This window comes from Ascidia mentula, chromosome 1 (genome assembly GCF_947561715.1).
Source record: "Ascidia mentula chromosome 1, kaAscMent1.1, whole genome shotgun sequence".
In the NCBI taxonomy this organism is placed as follows: Eukaryota; Metazoa; Chordata; class Ascidiacea; order Phlebobranchia; family Ascidiidae; genus Ascidia; species Ascidia mentula.
Genome location: NC_138566.1, coordinates 20,363,906 through 20,386,071, shown reverse-complemented (window position 1 = coordinate 20,386,071; position 22,166 = coordinate 20,363,906). Strand labels below are relative to the sequence as shown.

General features: G+C 38.8%; 4 protein-coding genes across 4 annotated transcripts; all 4 read right to left on the bottom strand.

Annotated features, from left to right (window-relative positions):
* Positions 1-370: 370 nt before the first annotated feature.
* Positions 371-3,648, bottom strand: LOC145900357 (RING finger protein 24-like). The gene is made up of 6 exons (XM_082988853.1): positions 3,489-3,648; positions 3,203-3,330; positions 2,903-2,942; positions 2,731-2,781; positions 2,587-2,666; positions 371-2,522 (listed from the first exon to the last, which is right to left on the bottom strand). The coding sequence occupies exons 1-6, from the start codon at positions 3,489-3,491 to the stop codon at positions 2,357-2,359; spliced, it is 468 nt and encodes a 155-aa protein (XP_082844979.1). The 5' UTR covers positions 3,492-3,648; the 3' UTR covers positions 371-2,356.
* A 1,430-nt stretch (positions 3,649-5,078) lies between these two features.
* LOC145917753 (DNA damage-binding protein 1-like) lies at positions 5,079-14,216 on the bottom strand. The gene is made up of 27 exons (XM_083003026.1): positions 14,080-14,216; positions 13,865-14,013; positions 13,682-13,801; positions 13,474-13,569; positions 13,289-13,414; positions 13,097-13,211; positions 12,927-13,024; positions 12,714-12,869; positions 12,526-12,637; positions 12,283-12,408; positions 12,128-12,226; positions 11,846-12,030; positions 11,623-11,782; positions 11,100-11,312; positions 10,853-10,960; positions 10,370-10,577; positions 10,080-10,191; positions 9,855-9,953; positions 9,667-9,787; positions 9,312-9,476; positions 9,112-9,206; positions 8,813-8,983; positions 8,216-8,325; positions 7,679-7,811; positions 7,007-7,145; positions 6,579-6,703; positions 5,079-5,445 (listed from the first exon to the last, which is right to left on the bottom strand). The coding sequence occupies exons 1-27, from the start codon at positions 14,138-14,140 to the stop codon at positions 5,365-5,367; spliced, it is 3,483 nt and encodes a 1,160-aa protein (XP_082859152.1). The 5' UTR covers positions 14,141-14,216; the 3' UTR covers positions 5,079-5,364.
* A 36-nt stretch (positions 14,217-14,252) lies between these two features.
* LOC145917754 (NF-kappa-B inhibitor-like protein 1) lies at positions 14,253-15,566 on the bottom strand. Its single transcript, XM_083003027.1, has one exon. The coding sequence runs from the start codon at positions 15,564-15,566 to the stop codon at positions 14,421-14,423; it is 1,146 nt and encodes a 381-aa protein (XP_082859153.1). The 3' UTR covers positions 14,253-14,420.
* Positions 15,567-16,704: 1,138 nt separating this feature from the next.
* On the bottom strand, positions 16,705-19,035 carry LOC145898353 (ras-related protein Rab-28-like). Its single transcript, XM_082986783.1, has 7 exons — positions 18,885-19,035; positions 18,711-18,807; positions 18,394-18,482; positions 17,965-18,088; positions 17,734-17,837; positions 17,593-17,670; positions 16,705-17,289 (listed from the first exon to the last, which is right to left on the bottom strand). The coding sequence occupies exons 1-7, from the start codon at positions 18,960-18,962 to the stop codon at positions 17,191-17,193; spliced, it is 669 nt and encodes a 222-aa protein (XP_082842909.1). The 5' UTR covers positions 18,963-19,035; the 3' UTR covers positions 16,705-17,190.
* Between the last annotated feature and the right edge of the window lie 3,131 nt (positions 19,036-22,166).

Sequence of the window (22,166 nt, the reverse complement as noted above, 5' to 3'; positions counted from 1 at the left end):
AGCCAAGTCAACAAAAGACATCATTCTGTGTTCAACAAGAAATCATTTTTGCAGATTTTTACATCTACTTGTCATGTAAACAACCTTTGTTGACATTACATGACTGATAAATCATTTTTTTAACAGTGTCATACCGTGACCCTGATATATTCTAACATCCACCGTTAGACACTTTTCCAGAATATCTTCATCAATAGTTCACCTTTCTTTTATGAATTGTCATGATTTGCAGTCTTTTCAGTGAATTGAGGAAGGGTAAAATAATGTAAATTTTCATCATTATACCATCTTTATCATTCATGACGACTTTCAGTCGCAATATGACCACGGGTTTACAATCGATTGGATTGCCATTTGGTCAAACTTTGCATTTTGTATAAAATTTATTTTTAAACGACGCGATTCAAAATGGAAAATATAGTAACAAACAGCGACATACAGCGTGGTAGTCAGGATGTACGAGAGAAGAAAATGGAACAAAAAGTAGAAAAAGTGCGACGCGCAAATGGAGAGAAACTAAAAAGCAGTACCATGTGACCAAAGGCAGCCAACAGGGCGCACACGAGCGTTTGCGGTTGTCTGTGGTGGGGTGGGGTTTATATGAAGCCCAAGTTTGACATACAAATGCAGACAGCATGGAAACGGCAATAACACTTGTGAGCAGTGGCGTTAGAGAAAAAATTTGCCCGTTTATAAACGTAAAAACGCTCTGGGATTTATGACAAACACATACACCTGTAATATGGGGGTTATTATTCTGCCATGTTGAGGACGTTATTTAAGACGACGACGTACCGACTACACTATAGCCGACCGTTTAGATGTCCATACAAAATTAATCTTACAGAGCAATTTTACCAGTTTAAACATGTTATTTGAAATCACTGTATATATGTGACCAAAAATACACTAACTGGGTTGTTCAGATAAGCCCATACAGAGACGACTGGTGCAATAATATGCGCAGTTTAATCATGCGAAGTTTAATACGTGACGGCTGGGTTGATCGCCGGATGAAACACGCTGCCTTGCTCTGGTCTTTAGCATGCATTTGCGGTTCTAGTTTTGAGCGATTGCAGTTGGCCAGTGAGGCAGACGTTAACGACTTATTTTAAGCGTGCGCGAAACGATTTAGTCGAATTCTGTCAATTACGGAGGAAACCTACATGTCAAAATCCGACTGTAGACACCATCCAACTATGCAACGCTGCATGGCGCATTGACGAGGCAAAGGAATTTCGCATCAATGCAAGATGTCACTCAAAGCATCATGTGTATTCGGTGGGCAACCGAAACAACGTAAATCGAATTTACCGACTTATTCTGTTCTGGGCGAAATTGGCGGTCGTTGAGGCGACACTAAAAAGTATTTTCTAATGCCATGACAGATCAATGCTAACCATAGCCGCGTACATTTCCGCATATATTCAATTACAGTTGAAACTTCCCGGCCAAGGGCCAGTTGTGAACGTTGCGGTGACTGAGTACGCCCCGTGTTAATTGAGCCCAGGATGTGGAAATGTCAACCGACCGAGGTAAAGAGAGGAGAACTTGCCATTTGCTTTCTGCGAATTTGCGTTGGGCATTTTAACGAACACCACGATTATTGGCTCAATCGAAACAAATTGTGGCCAACCTGGCAGTGACACCAACACGAAGCTACAACATTGAGTGCAGGCAAACGAGGGTAGAATGAGCCAGTTACAAAAATGTTGACATTTTGGTAATTAGCTTTTGCAGCTTTACAGAGCATCTAATGACACACCTACGGCGCATGCTTAGAGAAAGGCTTACGCGATGACGCAGTTCTGAAAATATCTCCGACCACCACTTAAGCGTGCGTTCTGCGGTTCGCGCTACGGGGTACCTAATTTGCGTTTGCTTCGGCGAGTTTGTGGCTCACTGTAAACAAAAACGGCACGCAGAGGTGCTACGACACCTCATAACAACACGCCGAAGGCAAAGCCTGCTTGAGCAAATTGGCGGATATGCCCAGAAACAAAGTCCACTTCGGGTCGAAATCGAAACAGGATCGCGCTGGCCCAGATGTGAGACAAGGCGACACGGCGCAGTTTTCGAGACCTAGAATCAGCAACCCGACGAACAAAGAATCCACCAGCCGTCACGTGACAACGAGGGTCAGTCTCGGAGGAGAAACGTGTGCGCACTACGGAAATGGCAGCACTTAGCAACCGAGCTCCAGAAACGATTTCTCCAACCGGGTTCATAGAAGAATAGAAGTACTTGTGTAACTTGCTGTGTGTCGCTTCAAGGGCAAGTTGAGTTTACGGTTTGGTGGCGTATGCACGCGCTGCGAGCCAGCAATGCAAACACAGTATTGACACTTGCAAATGAGTTAAACCTGGCTGGGAAACAATCCCGCTGGAGTCCCCATTGTAGCAGGAATGGTAAACGAAGTTCCAGAGGTTCCCGCATTGCTAGGTTGGCCGTGGTAGCGTATGGGTATGTGAGACATGCACATGGGACAAGTGGGTCGAAGATCCAGCCATTTCGCCAAACACCTTTCAAAGTAAAACAGAAGCCTCTACTCACTGATTCACATTTATCAACTGTGCAAGAGCTTACTTCTTGTGAAAAACATGGTGACAGGAACAGATTGCTAAAACATCTTTGTTTCTAAAGTCTTCAAGGCACACAGGGCAAGTCTGTTGAATGGTTGTTGTTTAATTTATAGATAACGGACAAACAGAAATGAGTATTATAACTTACTTCATTCTTGGTGTCCTGAAGTGCATTGTCTTTGTTTTTGTTCAAAATTACCTATTCACAAACAACAAGATACTAAATACATGTCATGAAAGCAACACTAACATAACACATCTCAAAATCCTTGACTCATTTGAGAACACAAGTTTTAATTTATGAAATTAAAAATGTTTACCTTTTTGTAGCCCTTGTCTTTCACTCTGTGTCTTCTTAATCTGAGAAAAAGCAGTGGCATTTGGTAATCAGGCATAAGTAGCACAATTGACACATGTTAATTCCAACAGAACACCTAAGGTTGTGAAGGAGGTCATTATTCAACCAAAATCCAAGAAGAAATTGCCTTAGGCAACACAAGAGAATGGATCATAGCTGCCAACTACTTTACTGTAAAAGACTGAAAGTTGCTTACACAATAAATAAATATCATAACAGCAAAATAAATCTTGTTGTTCAACAATAAATATGATATATTTACCTGGCCAAATAGCAGCAAAAAGCAAAGCTCAAGGCAAGAATAAATGTTCCAACAGCAACCATTGGTAAGGCCATTTTAAATGGCAATGAATCAAAGGCCTGGCCTTTACTTTGGTCATTGTCCCCATCCTAGCATGTAAAATGTGCTTTAGCTTTGCATTCAGGAAGTAAAAAGTGGATGTTTATACTATATTATATCATCAATCCATCACACTATGACAACCAGGTGATGTGATATGAGTCACACAAGTACCGGTGGTCCGATATTCACAACAAAATATACCTACCATTTTATTACAATGTAGGTTCCCGTAACGTGAAAAGCAATGAGTCTAACTGGAACATCAACACAGGCAACAAAACTTTACAGAGTTATTTTATCCACAGAAATGAAGGTACACATATGACCTAACCCTGCAACATAGTTAAACACAGCAATTTTGAAACCATCATAGAAAAGAACTAGCCTACACTTAAATATGAATTCTAAACGAATGACAACATGCTATTATTTACAGTATGCATTGGTATACACTAAGTCAGTAAGTTTGTACTATGATGCTGCAACATATAAAACTATAGCAAGTGTTACATTGCTTTATCTAGTGCCTCTTCAAAACAGATTGTCAAATATGAAAGAAAGGGCCATACTATATTTTTTCTTTTGTAGATAAAGCATGTAAAGATTCTACTTTATTGCAGACATGTAAATTAAAATTTTTCCACTAAAAACAACAAGATCCCCAAAATATATGTATGAATAATTCAATTATTCCTTTGTATCGATTGTAAATTTCGCACAGAATATATGTTGATATGTACAAATTACTGTCAGTAGAACATGGTTTGCAAATTACCAACAGTATTGTTTAAATTTAAAAACATTTTTTACACAATATTCCAATGAAACACCACATCTAGTTCATTAAAAATTACAAAGGAAATCATTATTTGAAATATTCAATTGTATTTTAGACTTAATTTGTGTATGAAAACAAACATTCCATAGGAGGCCAAATTTGTTGATGCTGCACTTCCATTGTTTTACGAAATCTAGTTTTTTTACACCGCCATGTGATTCGCATAACGCAGAAAAATAAGTGATATGTTTTTAATGAAAATGTGTATTTAATGACCACTAGTTTGCATTCAACTGTGGTGGAACAAAACGTTTTTCATTTGAAACATTTAATTCGCTTGTGCTGTTTGTTACTCTGTTAATGAAGGGGGTGCGGGGTGGATCCTCCGGCGAAGCATCTTTACATGATCAATACAAATTTATCGCAGTAAAATGTAACACCCATCTGTCTCACAAACATAAAATAATGAAACAATAACCTACAAGCAACTGTTCTGAACCAAATAGTTCACACTTTCGCACAAGTTAGTTAGTTACATCGGATCTACCTAACCTGCCTCCTTCACCTTTAAACATGTAGCTAGTGTGCCAAGTTATGTTGTGTACATGGTACATACCATCAGTGGACATGCAAATATGAAAACTACATCAAAAGTTGTCTTTTTATTCAAACACAGCAAGAAGAGGTACTCTTTGTTCACTTCCTTGCGAATGTTCGACATGTTTTTGTTTACCAACCAACCACCGCCGCCAGCTGATGTGAGAAGAACGATCACGCAATCAAGCGTAGCGAACTTTTTTTTGTTGGGCTTGGGTAATAGCGGTGATGATTTTCTGCACGTCGTGTTTGCACTGCTTTCAGCTTTGCACTACGCAGTAATTCTGAGGACCTTTGTAACAAAAGCACTCGCCTGCACTCATTGAGTAATTGGTACTAACAACACCTACAACCACGCAGACCGCAGTAAAAAATATATGGACAATTTCACAAGACTTACAATCAGTTTATTAGAACAGAACGTGTTTGTGATATCGTGAAACAAAGTTGGATTCACAAAGAACTTGACGCGGTCACCATGAGGTCGAATAGCGCGACGAATCGATAAAATGCAACGTGAGGAAAAACCTCTTGTGCTCATGATTTTTTTGCTTTATCGATCCATGTTGCTTTTTTGTAGCACAGGCGCTGTCTTGTATTTATCGGGATAATCCATTTCAATTGGTACCGACCCTCATATGACAGCGAAATGCACCCGGCAGAGAAGCTCTTTCAGAAATTTTTGTATTGAAGGAAGTTGACCTATTCAATGGATTCGGCTAATTTCCTCAATGATTTTGATCAGATCTTCCACAGTTGCGTCAACTTTGTCCCCGCCTTGCTTCATCTGAAAGAACATGCCCAAATTCAACATATGGATGAACCATCTATCAATATGAATAAAAGATGTTACTGTGATTTGACAGCGTGTAGCGCGATTTTAGATATATGCAAATGGCATAATTGAAAGCAATTGGGCGTAGTCTAGACAAACGTCGTTTTTGTCAAAACATCAGACAGTTGCGTTGTGGTGCTATGACGGCTGACATAACACGTTATTTGCGATGACTCAACATGCATGTTTTACAATATACTGCCTTAACACAAAATATTGACCCATAACATGCATCAATTTACACAGCGCAGAAGTAATGCCATGCTTTCGCATAGCAAGGCGGGATCGTCCCACTGCGCAGGCCCTTTATATTTGGCGATCACAGCTCTAATTTTCTGATCATAAGGTTCACAGGCTTCGCAGCCAAGGCATTGCAGGCTGCAACCTTATGATCAATTTACACAGGTACCGCGGCGTGAATATCACAAAACGGCCATACACAGTACACACATTATGAAGCAAATATTGTTGACAAGCACAAACCCATGAATGGTCACGTATATTTGAGTGGTTTTTTAAACCAAGCCCCAGGTTCAAGCACCACGTGAATGATTTGGTCCCGAACGGCCATTAGATTACTTTGAATTACCAAAGGGATATACAAAGTATTTCCCAGTTACCGATTAGCCACATCACGTGCAAATGTCACATGTGCTTTTATGTCATGATAAGCGGAAAACGAACAACCGCTCGGAATATTATGTGAAACATAGTCAGAACAAACACTAAAAAAAGAACTTGTGTATAACATTTGTAGGAAATAAGCAACATTATCACCGCACACGACATAGTCTTTGCCTATAGATTGGAACACTTGAAATATACAAGATGTGCAAAACACTTCCCTCTGAAAAAAAAAACATTATCTTCATATTTAATGCGGTATTTTTAGCACATATGCTAGTTTCTCCTTTCCATAATTCCCCGTGACAGCGAACAACGTCGCTAAGCACGCCGAGAAAAACACACAGACCGCGGGAAAAATAACTCCCAAACCACACTGTGGGTTGCGACACAACGCAAACACTGACTGGGTTTTCTTATTAGACGAGACGTTATTCGCAACAACGACGAGACTTCCTTACCACCACTCCCTTGACCACTTCACTCATCTTGTCGCGAGACAGATCAAGGAAATGTTCGACCAAATCGCCGTCGACGAACCCTTTAGCTGGCTCCTTTTCGTGCTCTGTTTCGAACGCCCTCCACGTGCAAGCTACCAGTTAAGGGCAACATATTGACAATGGGTATTTGGACAATATGTTACTTGTATACATAAAGTTGTGGCGATACCTTCGACGTCATGAAATATCTTTAAAAAAAATCACTTCTTTTGGGCGCAGGGTAATGCCATTTTCACTGCATGAAAGAACACCCAGTATTTACAAATTCGTCAACTTTTTTTCACACGTTTGCGAATTTTAATTGAAGCATCATTGTGACGCATAAGCATAGTCGTTAGTAAAATATCGTATAAAGCTGAGCCAGCTGTGATTGACAAAAAAAGGATATGATTCGTGTTCAATGTTTCCGACACTTCGAATCACTTTGGCGAGGCGCTTTTGTACAGCCAGGAGTAAGTTGTAAAGGTCTTCGCTGATGGTTGCAACAACACCAATCCCGCCACACCCTGTACCGTACAAAACTGTACTCTGCATAAAAACAATATCACAAACTTATCAGTGTATGCATATTTCACTGGGGAGTAAGAAAACGTTAACGACGTCATCTGTATCGACGCCAATTGTGTTTACGCGTGCGTTTGCACATTTCCAGTCGACGATGTTGCAGCGTTCACAACCCGCATGTTGGTGTTATTTTGTGAACGTTTGTTTGAACTTTGTTTTATTAATACGGCATCCAGTTTACAAACCTGCTTCAGGCAAGCTCTCAGCAAAATTGTTATCATGTAATCGTATATTGCCACAATAACGCCAGGTACCTTAAATTTTATGGTTTGAAAATGCTCAAACACAATTGAAATATACGCTGCAGTCACACCTCGTTAATCCAAACAACGAACATGCCGAAACCACAAAAATGGATTTCTTCCGATAATCTCGATACTCTGTAGTGTTAAACCGACATTGTATACGTGAAGAAACCGAGAGGTCCGGACTGACGAGGTCTGACGTTGTATTACCAATGCCAATTTGTGTTTTCCAAGAGAAGGAAACACACATACCTGAGTAGGCGTGCAACTCTCCCCAACATTTTGCATGACCAGTGATCCGTGTCTGAAAGTGTTGACGAAATCACCGAGGTGGTATAACCCAGTTTTCTGGAGGCGAGATCGGTCCTCATCCGTGGTGGCGGCACTGTTCACACACGTTCATTGCATGTTTCGTGGGTTGTTAAGGTTAAACAGACACAATGGTCGTGACGGTCGAAATGACAAACATTCCTCGCTTACGTCATAAAGCGACAGATCGCGGTATCGCACGTTTGTTATTGTAACATTAGTAAATATTAAATTTCAACAACCGAAGAACATCACTGATATTTTACTCACAAATGCGTTGTGATTTGTTTATTTAGGTTGCAAGGGTCACATAGCGTTTACTTGTCAAGGCTGGAACTGTCAAGAATCAGAAAATCTTTTCCAAATCGTTACAAATGTCGGGAAACCTTCTCGTTGTGCGGTAACACCAACAACATCATGTGCGCAAAACATTCGCCACGATTTCAATCGTTTGTAAACATTACATACATGTGACATCACCTGTCTTTTTGGCAAACGAACAAGTTGGAGGAATTTTCTGCGCCGAGGAATGTGTCGTCATCGATAATTTCGACCGCAGTCATCCAGTTCGGACAATAGTCCCTTGCAATCTGTGCGTTAATGGAAACAAATGAAAAGCGTAACAAGAAACTCAGAGACGAACAATCATGGTTTTATTCGTCGCAACCATCGATGCTAAAACATGCAAGAAATATTTAGTCAACAAATATCGTTACTGCTCTTGACACGAAATTGAACTTATTTATCTGCGCGTCACTGTCGACAAAACAAATATCGCATCGTTCATCGCAAGCCTGCTGCAACGCAAACAGTTCGTGTAATTCAGGGTTTCTCAACTAGTTGAAGAACTGGGACTACCAACATGTATACCATGTAATCGCTATATATTACAAAAGGCGAAGTAGACTAAAAAAATTTTTGTATTCGCTTTTCTTAAGAAAACAATTTTGCATTGCCTTACTGATTCGAAGAATTGATTGCAATTAATAATTCAAACTGTTTTTGAAGATTTTCACGACTTAATTCTTCTTGGGTCATTGTTCAATTTTTTTACCGCATCAAAATTGAAGTATCTACCTCGTCCAAGTTTCCTTCGATATGTTTGTAAGTAAGAAGATTCATTGACCGCATGAGGTCGCCCACGAGCACGAAGTCACCCTTGCATTTGAGGTAGAGAGCAATGATGTTGCTGGGGTAACTACATTCAACTCTCAATTCCCGATCTTCCTTCCACTGAAATATGCTGACCTGTATAGATAATGTTTATTGACGCATGAAAGTCAGAAATAACATCATAATAAATACAGATCTCATGGTTAATCAATGGTAAATGCTGATACGGGCTACGATGTGTTACGAATTTTTGGTTTTCTTACCGTGTTGTTAATGGAGGCGAGAACATTTCCGTTGAAGTCGCAGAGAGAATACACAGCACCCTTCACTTCTTTGTGGGCCACAAGAGAAAGTTTATCTTAAAAGCGACAACGTAAAATCAAATTAAGTTACAAAATAACGAATAACAACAGACATTCATTGTTAAAATCTGAGTCTCCACCACAATCCTAACTCTACTTACTATCGTTGTACTGGAACACTAATATCCTTCCTTGTTTCGGTTCAGGTTCATCCGAATACACAAGAGCTGTTCCGACCACGAAATAGGGAGATTGATCCGCCCCCAAATGACACGACATCACACTCATCGGTTCTTCGTGTGCTGCCAACTGATAAGCGTGGTGAACTACATGCAAGACAATTAGTTGAACTTTATGTTATTTATATATCCGCCACCAGATTAACACATTGAGTCATTTAGGTTAAATCAGCTTGATGTGATACAGAAACAGCACAAATGCAAGAACTCTGGATTCAACGAACAAAATTCATAAATATGCTACATTAAAACGAAACCGGTAAATCCCCTTCAGCACCTTCAAATGTGTGTTGATCGATCATTAAAAGGTTTCCCACTTCGAGTTCGTCGCCGTAAAAAGCTTGCGATCCTTCTTCGGAGCGAGAACCGAACGCTGGACTCTTTGTGGTTATGGCGGCCTGCAAAATAATCAAGGTTTATCGTTACTTTTGAGCTTTTCAGGCTCTTGTGTTTTAGATAACGCACCCGTGTACTTGCGCAAGTGCGAACAGGTGTACTGATGTTGTTTTTCGAGTCCGCAACATCGGTACGGAGCGTCACTACCCCGAAACACTGCGTCTCCTCCTAGTGGTGAAAAAGAGGGATGTCACAATAGAAGTAAAAAGGAACAAAATACGCTGCCTTAAGTTATATTTATACAAAACTATAGCACATAACCGAGTTGATACAAAAGGCTACTTGGTATATAACCTGATATGCAATACGCCTTGGTGACTCATAGAGTGGGACAGTCCGTATGTGGAGTTTCTGTATTTCGTCGATGGTACCAATCAAGAGCGTGCTATCGTTGGCAAGCGCAAGACTGCAATCAGATAACACGTAAACCAACTGGATTTTGAGGTAATGGAGGGTTTTTTTATACTTACACACTGTCTGCAACAACACATATACTGTCGAGGGTATTTTTTGGCAAAATTACTGTCAGCACATAATGTCGACCTTTGTTATGTTTTCTCAGTTAAAAAAAACTCGAAGCAAACCTGTCAGGGTAACCTTCCGAATCGAGAGGACACATGTGCGAAACCTCCTTCAAGTTTACGTTCGAGAACACGAGTTTTTTACTGGAGCTGTACACCACGGTGGGTCGATCTGAACATGCGAAAACGGTTCTTGCTCCGCCCGACGAAAAAGCACAGAGTGAAGTGGGTTGTGTGCCAAGAGGAACTCTCTTCTTGTCACTTAGTGCGCCTTAAATAAAAATCGAGGCCTCACAAATTGAAGTTACGTTCCTTGTAGTAAATTACGTACCTTAGTTTTGAGTATGTATATTTTATGGATTTTACACATTTTATGGATAAAACTTTTACTGGAATCTCATGTAAAAATTGAGGCACATTAACTTAGACCAAACACAAATACAACTCAAACGAAAATAAGAGCTATCGAATACTCAATACTGCAATTGTTTTTTTATGGCTTCATTCACAGGAAATTGACCGTGTGACAATTGTAGACTTTATCACCTGTGGTTTCGTCCAAGTAGAAGTAAAATAGTGTCCCGTCACCGAGGGTTACGAGCAGATAGTTAATTCCCTCGAACTGAACCAGTAAAATTGATCGTGGAATAATTTCTACGAAGACAAAGTGAACCATTTCAATGACCTGATGTCGCTAATCATAGTTGAGGACATAAACTGATATGGTACATGTTTAAGAGGCCAGGTATGCACAGCAACGTTTGTCTTTCGCAAAAAATGCAAGAAAACAAACCATCAGCTAGCTTTTCTTGGTACATTTCCTTCAGTGTTGGCAACTTCATTACACGGGCACTGTTATCATTCCACAAACCAACCGCACAAATTTCTGCCAAAGGTGGCGAGGTGTCCATTGAGTCGGCGGAGGCGCTTTCCGGATTTAAGAGATCTATTGACAGACACGCCACCTCGTGGGGAAGTTCGACCGACGCACGTTCAATCAACTCGCCTGGGAATATAGACAGAATTTGCATAATACCGGTCTAAAAATTTTTCTTCGAATATCATTTCATTTTAGAGAAGTAACCAATGCCCTTTGACATGCAACTACGTTTAACATAATTAGACTGAAAGAGTGAGCATATGTAGCTCCAGCTTTGTGAAACAATGTCCAAAATTTTCTGTATGAGTTGATACTTCATGTTTGATTTTTGGGCAGAAATCGCAGTACATGGAGTAATGGTCTTGCAAAAGGACAACATCACCAAAATGAAAACAAACAGCTCTGTTTCCCAAATAAATCTGATTGTGGTTCGCACCTGGTTGGATTTCCAGGTAATGCAGTAAGTTGCCGACAGCCAGAAGAACCTGCGATTGGTTGCTAGTCGCAACACTGATGTGACGTTCGTCCTTTGGCGCCCACTCGCTTACAAGCCGTTTTTCAGCTATCGATATTAGTCTTACACCTCTTTCTGTTACCTGTCACCCAGACATTAAACACACGTTGATTGTAACGAAGGCAATGCATGACATAATCTATACCTGTATTAGCTGTTGATGTATGACGTTCATGCAGTGAAATGTTTGCCTCTCGTCGTCAAAACCATACAACTCAGTTTCTTCCACTTCTTCGCCTCTTAGCTGTAAGACCCTTGAGTGACCAACAAACGACACAACTAGAGTGTCGTATTTTGCTTTGCTGTCGGTCACACGTAGTGCCCAAAGACCTGACAAATGAACACGTTATTTGCGATGGTTTAAAGTAAAATCAATTTAAGTCGCTTGGATAAAATAATGCAAACCAGGGCAAAAAATATTGCCTACCTTTAATACTTGGCAAATCAATGCTAGCATGCTCTTGAATTCCAATACCATTTCGAATTATCCTTAAACTTCCTTCCTTAAACGCTCCAGAGCAAGTAACTACCTGTATTATTGATTTCCACACTTGTAGTTATAGTTTTAATGCTAATCATAACTTGCCTGTCCCTGGCCTTGTCTATCCAGGTCCACAACGCACATGTCGACTATAGGTCCCAAATTAGTGTAAGTGTCAAGAACAGTTACCAACATACTTCTGTTGTCTCCAGATTCACCTGGAGAACCTAGAAAATAAAATTAGGTTGTTATTGCCACTGTGTGTCGAATAGTGCCAACATTGTGCCAATATTGTGCCTAATGTGGGTTGTGATGCATAATTTTTAAAATTAATGTATTTTTACCTTTATGTGACACTGGTTCAGTGTGTAGCTGTACAAGCTGTGAATCTCCAAGACGTGACCCAATGTACACCACACCATTATCTAGGTAGCTTATTGCTTCTGGGATGGAAACCTTATGATACAAAACAGGAATTGATTATACAGGTTGTTTGCAACATGACAAACACATCATAATATGAATGTCTTGCCTCTCCCAACAACTCTATTTTGAGATCTCTCACAGCTGTAGTTCCATCCATTTGTTCATCACTCTCAAGCAGTAATATAAAAAGTTGGCCTGCAAGGTCGCCTAACAGGTACCTGGACCCATCACTGTCCACAGGAGCATAACAATTTATTGTATTCTACACACATAAGAGTTTTACCATACTTGGAAGGCCACATATGTTTACTTCTACTACCTTAACATCTGGTGGTGCTATGGGAATGTATTTGTTACCATTGTGATAAGTTATAGACTCTTGACCAATAATAATCACACCATTCAGGGGGGCGGGAACTGCAACAGGAATTAGAAAGCCCTATTAGAATCCAGCTTTGCTACTCGGGATTTTAAATCAGTAATATCTACCTGATATAATCATGTTAGCTTCTGCATCAATATGTTCCTGTTTCCATGGACCTGGTTTCACATCGTTTTCCCTCAAATCGATTTTGTGAGTTTTAACATGCCGACCCTGGGAGTTCTGTGCAAAACAATTTATTGTAAGGATTACTAACAATAAACCAGTAATCTTTTTTAAAAAATAAACCAATAATGCACCTGATAGATAATAGCGAGTGTTGGTGTAGAACAACCATGCAAGAACTGTGCATCTATTACGCTTAGTTCCTCGATTCTTACATTGAATGGTCGCAATTCCTCTGAGATAGGATCATAGGGAAGAAACTATATCAAGAGACACACATCTTGATAGTTTGTTGTAAGTTTTAACTAAAATTTATTACCTTAAATACTCCTTCATATAGACGAAGGCCTATCAGTTTACTTGATGGATCAATTATTCCAATAAAACCAGTTTCAGATGGTCTTCCAGCCGAATCCTATGAACTAGCAGTTTTATTAACAAGTAACTACTGAACAAAAAAGACAGGAGCAAGATTTATTGTTACATCCATTAGAGAAAATAAAAATTGTGTGGAACAATTTGCTTACCCGGAGATCCCCGCTAGCTTTTGTTATGATTTCACAGCTTCCATCATTCTTGCTTTTATACGACAAAATAGAGCCATGATATCTTTCTGTCAGGACAAACAGGAGATCTTTTTCTTCACCCTGATCGAGTGTTGCAAACACAAAATAAGCTGAAAGTTTTAAATTCCAGAGATTATTGTATACCTCAGGTCGAAACAGTTTCGCAACAGCAATTTTTCCATAAATATTTAGTTCCTTTACTGGTTTCAAGCCTTCAGGTGATACCGTAAATATTTCCAAGCGTGAGTTTTTGGCAATAAGTAAGTTCAGTTCATTTCCACTTGTGAAATGACCTAAGAATAAATAGTGTGAATATCAACATTGATTTGGGCATTGAAAAAAATAATAGGACGCATTACCTGTGATACATTTGTCTACTGCAGTAGGCTTATGTGCTGTGACAACATAGTTGGTAGACATTTTTATTGTCAATTACTAAAACCTAAACCTCATATTTCCTTCAGGAAAAAAACAGGTGTTTCTTAACACACCTTTATAATATGCTAATTAGCTACCATCTTTTTCTATACAATACTACACTTATGTCAATACTACAATTATGTCAAAATTGTGATGGGAAAATATTATTTATATTACAAATGCAATAATGCACAATTTTCTATTCCAATAAAAGGCATATATATCAGAACCTTATGAAATGACAAGCTGAATATTGAATCCGAAGACAAACAAAAATTTACTACACATCTGATTGCATTTGATCAAGTTTTAATAGTTCATTCAATTCTTGTGAAAGAGCGTTTACAGTTTCTAAAATTATGTCCTTATCTTTTTCATCCAACCTGTTGGAACATCGTTGCACAAACTTGTCAGGATGCCACAAAATTTGCTGCCTTAAAATAAATTTCCTCTTCTTCTTAGAATCTAAATTAGGTGGCATTCCAGTCAAAATAACCTCAACCATGTCTTTGACAGACCCACGACAAGGCCATGGAATGTCACGAAATGAAAGTTTTGTGTTTTTATCGTTGCTTGCTTTGTGTTCATCTAACTTTTCTTGATAATGTTTATGCTTAGATTCAAGAACCTCCGCCTTTTTAAGGGCCATTCTTTTTCTGTATATTTCTTGTTCTACTTCAAACCTCTCCTTCATGTCTCTCGTTTCTTCCCGTTTTCTCTTCATGTTAATCTCTTTTCTCCTCTTGTATTTTTCAGCACTGGACAAATGCCTACGTTTGTATTCTTCTGCAATTCTGTCAGCCCACTCATCAAATGTTTGATACTCCGGAATCTCATCTGTGGCTTCCATTGTAGATGGAAAGTTAACTGAAAAACCAACATCTGCACAGTCATCAGCCCACTCATTCTTTAACTTATCATTCCATGATGTTGAAGGCGATTGGTCAGGCACATCTTCAGTATCTTTATAACTGCTTCCAACTTCTTCTCCTATTTGAAAACTTTCATAATCTTGAACGCTTTTAAACCGATCCTTTGCTTTGCGTAGAATATCTTTTGGCGTCTCATTCCATTTATTCTTCACCTTCATTGCATCAGGGCAACATTTAAACAATGGATCAATTAGGAGCTTTCGGTCCGTATATGTGTCATTTTCATAAATATATCTTGCTGCTAGATGAATTGGTGTATCTCCATTTAAATCTTGTATGTGTGCACTGCTTCCAAAGTACAGTAAACAGCGTACTACAGCATCATCTCCCAACAAACATGCAATATGTAAAGGTGTTCTTCGAATGTCCCCAGTTTTAAAATCCAAAAAAAATCCATCGTTTTTCTTTTTGTTAGTTTCCAAACAATGCTTTAATTTCATCAAATACCCACCCTGTACATGCTTAAAAATTTTCTGCTTTATGTGTTTCTGCATTCTTAGTTAAACATATAACAAAAATAATTATGTTCAAATCGACGGCATTAAAAAAAAGTTAGGATTATAGGAGGCAAAATCACATGCAGCTGTCAAAAGTTTAATTGGAAGTTAAACATTCTGTAATAGTAGTCAGATAAAAACGTCAAATTTATTTGACTTAAACCTGATACAGTGATGTATTTTGTTCAAGCCATTTTTGACTCCACGTGAGTAAAAAACACGAACAAACACGGCACATGTGTGGAGTGGACTGGCAAGTGGCAACACACAATCAGGGCTGCCAGATGGTCAAAACACTTGACGGCCAATTTTTTTTTCTCTTACGGCCAAAATTCGGCCAAATCACGTTTTTGATATTTTTTTTTTCTCACGGCCAAAATTCGGCCAAATCACGTTATAAGTTTGATGATTTCTACAGAAACGACTATATAGCCGGAAATCAATTCGTAAATTGTATGTTTAAAACACTGTTATCAACATGCTTATCAGTGGTTTCAAAACCGGTTATGTTGCTAAAACATTACGATTGCAGCATAATTCTTTACCAACTCAGTCAAGATTACTTTATGACGTAACAATTTTTCGGAGACATATTTATGACAACACAATCGTCCACAAATCTATTGATAACCTGAAACCAGCAATGCCTTCTGTTGATTTATATAGTACCAAGTGAAATTCGGCCAAATATCTGCCTTACGGCCAAACGATTTGGCAACCCTGCACACAATCGGATCACGTTATTTTATTTCCAACACTCGCGGCTGGCGTCACTCAATATTTTTTTAGATACAGGGGCACCATATTTTTGCAACATCGTGCCAAGCTTCAAATCATTGATATTCCACTTCACGTGATTGTTTCAATCCAATGATTTTTTTAAACAATTCAAGACAAACAAATATTTTTTTCCTAAATTAATCAGATATTTACACATAAATTACGGAACTACAAAACAGGTACATCTAGAAAATCTGCATGCCCGCAATGTTGGACTATTGAGTTTCAGAAATCTCCATTTGCGTGTAGCAAAATGCCCTTGGTTATCGTTAAGTTATTAAAACTTCCAGTTAAGTAACAAAACGGTTTCTGTCATAATAACTTTTGAGTCAATCTGTATTTGTAATATACAATAGCAAGTAATATTCAGCCTTGTTTTTAAACAAAATATTGTATTACAGATATATGAAGAAAGTTAACACAACAACCATTCGCATTCACTGGCAGTCAACTAAAGTACAATTAATAAAACATAGATCATTTGATCGTTTGTGATGAATAATGCAAACAGTGGCCTTATTGCAACTTGCACCTTTTTGTTTGCCAAAAATATTATCTTTAACAGAGTCGTTTGCAATACATGCACTAAAAACTGTCAAACATTGCTAGTACCACTTAGTAATGCATAAAATGCAGACAATGGTTGTCACATGTAAGAAACTATGCAAGTACACACAAGAATTTGCAACAGAAAACATCAACAAAAAGACTGAAACTGAAATGTTAGTCTGTAAAATCTCATTAAGTGCAATGTTTAGAAACTGTTTGGGCTTAAGTTGTGGCTGTGTGGAGGTAGGTCACATAAGCTTTCAGAACATTCGTCATCACTTGTGACAATTCCTCATTGCAAAGTACAAATAGAACTCTTTGTCTTGCGTTTTCGCATTTTTTGGGCAGGTTTTGGTCCACCAGTGTTCTGCAACACCGCCTTTACCACTTTCTGCATAAAAGACAACCAATTTAAAAAGCATACAATCACAACAACCAATTAAAACAAAACCATGACTATAAATTGAAAGTATTTTTTAAATTATTTATTATTTTCCCCAAACAGAAATTGGTGCCCAAGTGGAATGGTATAAATTTTGTGCTGTGCCTACTTCTTGTACATTTTGTTATTTTGTGCATAATTGTGCATTTTTGTGATATTTACAGTTCACTTTTGTGCTGATGGTACATAGTGTGCATTTTGTAGATATAATTAAGTTCTGTTTGTACGTAGGCAACACATGAAAATACTTACATGAGATCCATCCTGCTCTGCTCTGGACAGCTTTATTTTTAAAATGTCAGCTGCAATGCGCTTAAATGCTAGGGCCACCTGCCGATGGAAAAATAAAATATGATTGATAATAATTGACATTTCACAGTCAGGAACACTAACCGAATCTCCAGTTTTGGCACAAACAAAATGGCTTGACATTTCATGTTCTACAGCATAGGAATCATGTTTGCTTTTGTCAATAACTCTCATATGCTCCAGATCACCTGAACACAAATCCCACATGAAAAACTATTGAGTTCAAGTCAATAAAACCCATGCAAATCCCATATGTTATTTTATCAGTTACCAAATTGCTTTTTTAAAAAGCCAAAAATGTGTTCCATTGCTTACCCTTGTTGCCAACAAGGGCATAATGGCATGGCTTATCCTTGTTTACTTGTTTTACAGCAGTTAGCCAGTCTTGAACATTCTCAAAGCTTTGGTAGTTGGTAATGTCATACACAAACAGAACACTCTGAAGAAACATAAAAAACAAATAATAAAAATCAGAGCACTTAATGTTTAAGTACAATATGACCACACTTTATAAATGTAAACGCTGGACATCCATACACAAATATTGCAATTCATCACATTTGTAGAACTTTTTTAGATGTGATGTCTAACGGTGAAATCAGCAACAAAAAATAAACAATAACATCAATTCATATACGTATGTTCAACAAGCAGGATAAACATAAAAAGCAGCCTGTCCTGTCTCAAAGCAGTATCTGGCCATATTAAACATACAACACATAAAAAATGGAAAAGGTCACTAACCTGTGCCCCATAAACATATTTATCGAGCATACTTCCACCAAGAGTTTGTCCACCAATATCCCACACTTGCAAAGTGACATTTCTGTCACCTACAGTAAAACATTTTTGTATCAGACAGATAATATTTTTTAAATAGGCTGCTTTAAAACGTTGATTAAATACTGGCCTTTGTTAATCTAGTTATGATAGCCTACAATCGTCTAGTGTTTTTACTCCACTGAGCACAGTCAATTTCATTGAAGCCAAATTCAGCAACAATGGCACAGGTTGTTTTATTTACACTACAAAAATTTGGTTTAACATGGTTTTGGTAATACCTGGCAATGTAATTCTTCTATGGAAAAAATCTATTCCAACAGTCTGGTCATATTGGGATCCAAATTGTTCTTGTGTATATCTTGTAATAATGGAAGTCTGCAAAATCCAATGCATACCTGAAACTTTTTCAAATACACAAAATACACTAATCTACACATAACTTGAAAACCTACTTTTCCGCATGCTCCGTCACCAACCACCACAAACTTAAGGGTAGTTTCTGGGGCTTCGTCTTCTTCTGAATCCGACATATGGAAGATTTTATGTGTTCAGGTAATTACATTATTTAGATAGGATAATTAATATATCAATGAAACACCTAATATTTCTACCGAAAGAAATATTGTTCTGTCGTTATTATTAAGCCTAACAAAACAACTCCTTTCTTTCTGCCGAACATAGGCCAGCGTATAGGTAAAGACAGACTACTGTCATTTCGGCGAAATATTTTTTTGTTTCAACGAAATATAATTAACGCATGAATGAACACCACTTCAAGGAATTCATCAAAAACAAAACGCAACTACATACCCAAATTAGAACACATTGACTATCGAAAAACATCAAATGTAACTTTAACATACCTATGCTATCGAATCTGACAATATTCGTTCACATAAGATATACTTTAAGATCACAAAACTTGTAAATTTGATGCGGTCATGTATTAGGCAGATATGTAGTCGCTTGATATAGGCGAACATTTGAAACCTTTCCGGGCCATAAGATTTTTTTAAATTTTGCACAGGGTTTGCCTGAGGCCTGCTGATGAACGTGGTATAAGTTAAAATACCAACTCATTTCAAATTTCCCAGCGAAATGAACTTAACTGCAGGTCACCGCCTGTGACGGCATAGAGCCCATTGCCCGCGTACAGCTTGGCGACAAGGTCTCTTGTATAGGCGAACATTTGAAACCTTTCCGGGCCATAAGATTTTTTTAAATTTTGCACAGGGCTTGCCTGAGGCCTGCTGATGAACGTGGTATAAGTTAAAATACCAACTCATTTCAAATTTCCCAGCGAAATGAACTTAACTGCAGGTCACCGCCTGTGACGGCATAGAGCCCATTGCCCGCGTACAGCTTGGCGACAAGGTCTCTTGTATAGGCGAACATTTGAAACCTTTCCGGGCCATAAGATTTTTTTAAATTTTGCACAGGGTTTGCCTGAGGCCTGCTGATGAACGTGGTATAAGTTAAAATACCAACTCATTTCAAATTTCCCAGCGAAATGAACTTAACTGCAGGTCACCGCCTGTGACGGCATAGAGCCCATTGCCCGCGTACAGCTTGGCGACAAGGCTCTTGTATAGGCGAACATTTGAAACCTTTCCGGGCGATAAGATTTTTTTAAATTTTGCACAGGGCTTGCCTGAGGCCTGCTGATGAACGTGGTATAAGTTAAAATACCAACTCATTTCAAATTTCCCAGCGAAATGAACTTAACTGCAGGTCACCGCCTGTGACGGCATATAGCCCATTGCCCGCGTACAGCTTGGCGACAAGGTCTCTTGTATAGGCGAACATTTGAAACCTTTCCGGAACATAGAATTTTTTTAAATTTTGCACAAGGATGGTCTGGAGCCTGCTGATGAACGTGGTATAAGTTAAAATACCAACTCATTTCAAATTTCCCAGCGAAATGAACTTAACTGCAGGTCACCGCCTGTGACGGCATAGAGCCCATTGCCCGCGTACAGCTTGGCGACAAGGTCTCTTGTATAGGCGAACATTTGAAACCTTTCCGGGACATAGAATTTTTTAAAATTTTGCACAAGGATGGTCTGGAGCCTGCTGATGAACGTGGTATAAGTTAAAATACCAACTCATTTCAAATTTCCCAGCGAAATGGATTTAACCGCAGGTCAACGCCTGTGACGGCATAGAGCCCATTGCCCGCTTATACCTTGGCGACAAGCTCTCTTGTATAGGCGAACATTTGAAACCTTTCCGGGCCATAAGAATTTAAAAAAATCTTATGGCCCGGAAAGGTTTCAAATGTTCGCCTATACAAGAGACCTTGTCGCCAAGCTGTACGCGGGCAATGGGCTCTATGCCGTCACAGGCGGTGACCTGCAGTTAAGTTCATTTCGCTGGGAAATTTGAAATGAGTTGGTATTTTAACTTATACCACGTTCATCAGCAGGCCTCAGGCAAGCCCTGTGCAAAATTTAAAAAAATCTTATGGCCCGGAAAGGTTTCAAATGTTCGCCTATACAAGAGACCTTGTCGCCAAGCTGTACGCGGGAAATGGGCTATATGCCGTCACAGGCGGTGACCTGCAGTTAAGTTCATTTCGCTGGGAAATTTGAAATGAGTTGGTATTTTAACTTATACCACGTTCATCAGCAGGCCTCAGGCAAGCCCTGTGCAAAATTTAAAAAAATCCTATGTCCCGGAAAGGTTTCAAATGTTCGCCTATACAAGAGACCTTGTCGCCAAGCTGTACGCGGGAAATGGGCTATATGCCGTCATAGGCGGTGACCTGCAGTTAAGTTCATTTCGCTGGGAAATTTGAAATGAGTTGGTATTTTAACTTATACCACGTTCATCAGCAGGCCTCAGGCAAGCCCTGTGCAAAATTTAAAAAAATCTTATGGCCCGTAAAGGTTTCAAATGCTCGCCTATATCAAGCGACTACACCACTATCTGCCTAATACATGACCGCATCAAATTTACAAGTTTTGTGACCTTAAAGTATATCTTATGTGAACGAATATTGTCAGATTCGATAGCATAGGTATGTTAAAGTTACATTTGATGTTTTTCGATAGTCAATGTGTTCTAATTTGGGTATGTAGTTGCGTTTTGTTTTTGATGAATCCCTTGAAGTGGTGTTCATTCATGCGTGAATTATATTTCGTTGAAACAAAAAAATATTTCGCCGAAATGACAGTAGTAAAGACAGGCAAGCAAGCCTGACAATAATAAACCGCACGGTTTTTCCAGTACAACAGAGTCATAGAGAGATTACGACAGTGAACCTGAAGCTTCCACACTGTACCGGATATTTTGGACAGTGTGTTGTCAACAATTGCTATTGTCCATACCAACGGTTCCCAACCGGGGGTATATCTACCCCTTCGGGTAAACTTTCACTGTACGCCGTGTAGTTTTTGAACGGTTACGTTTTCGCAAAGCCATTAGTTATTTTTACATTATTTCTTTGCTTCGCCACGGTGTTCTTTAAGTTTGACACAATTTCGTTCGGGTATGTATTTCAAAACCTCTCTTTGCTTTTTCAACTATTTTGCAAAATTAATATGTAAAAAACAGGGGAAGTAAATTTGGTCTTCAAAGACCACCAGGTAAATTGGAGAAAAAAGGTTGGGAACCTATTGCCCATATCCACAGTTACTTTATCATTTAATAAACCTTCACGCACATGCGCGAAATTGTAAAGAGATAAATCGAGTCTCACATTTATGATTTAACAATCGTATTTTTGCATATTC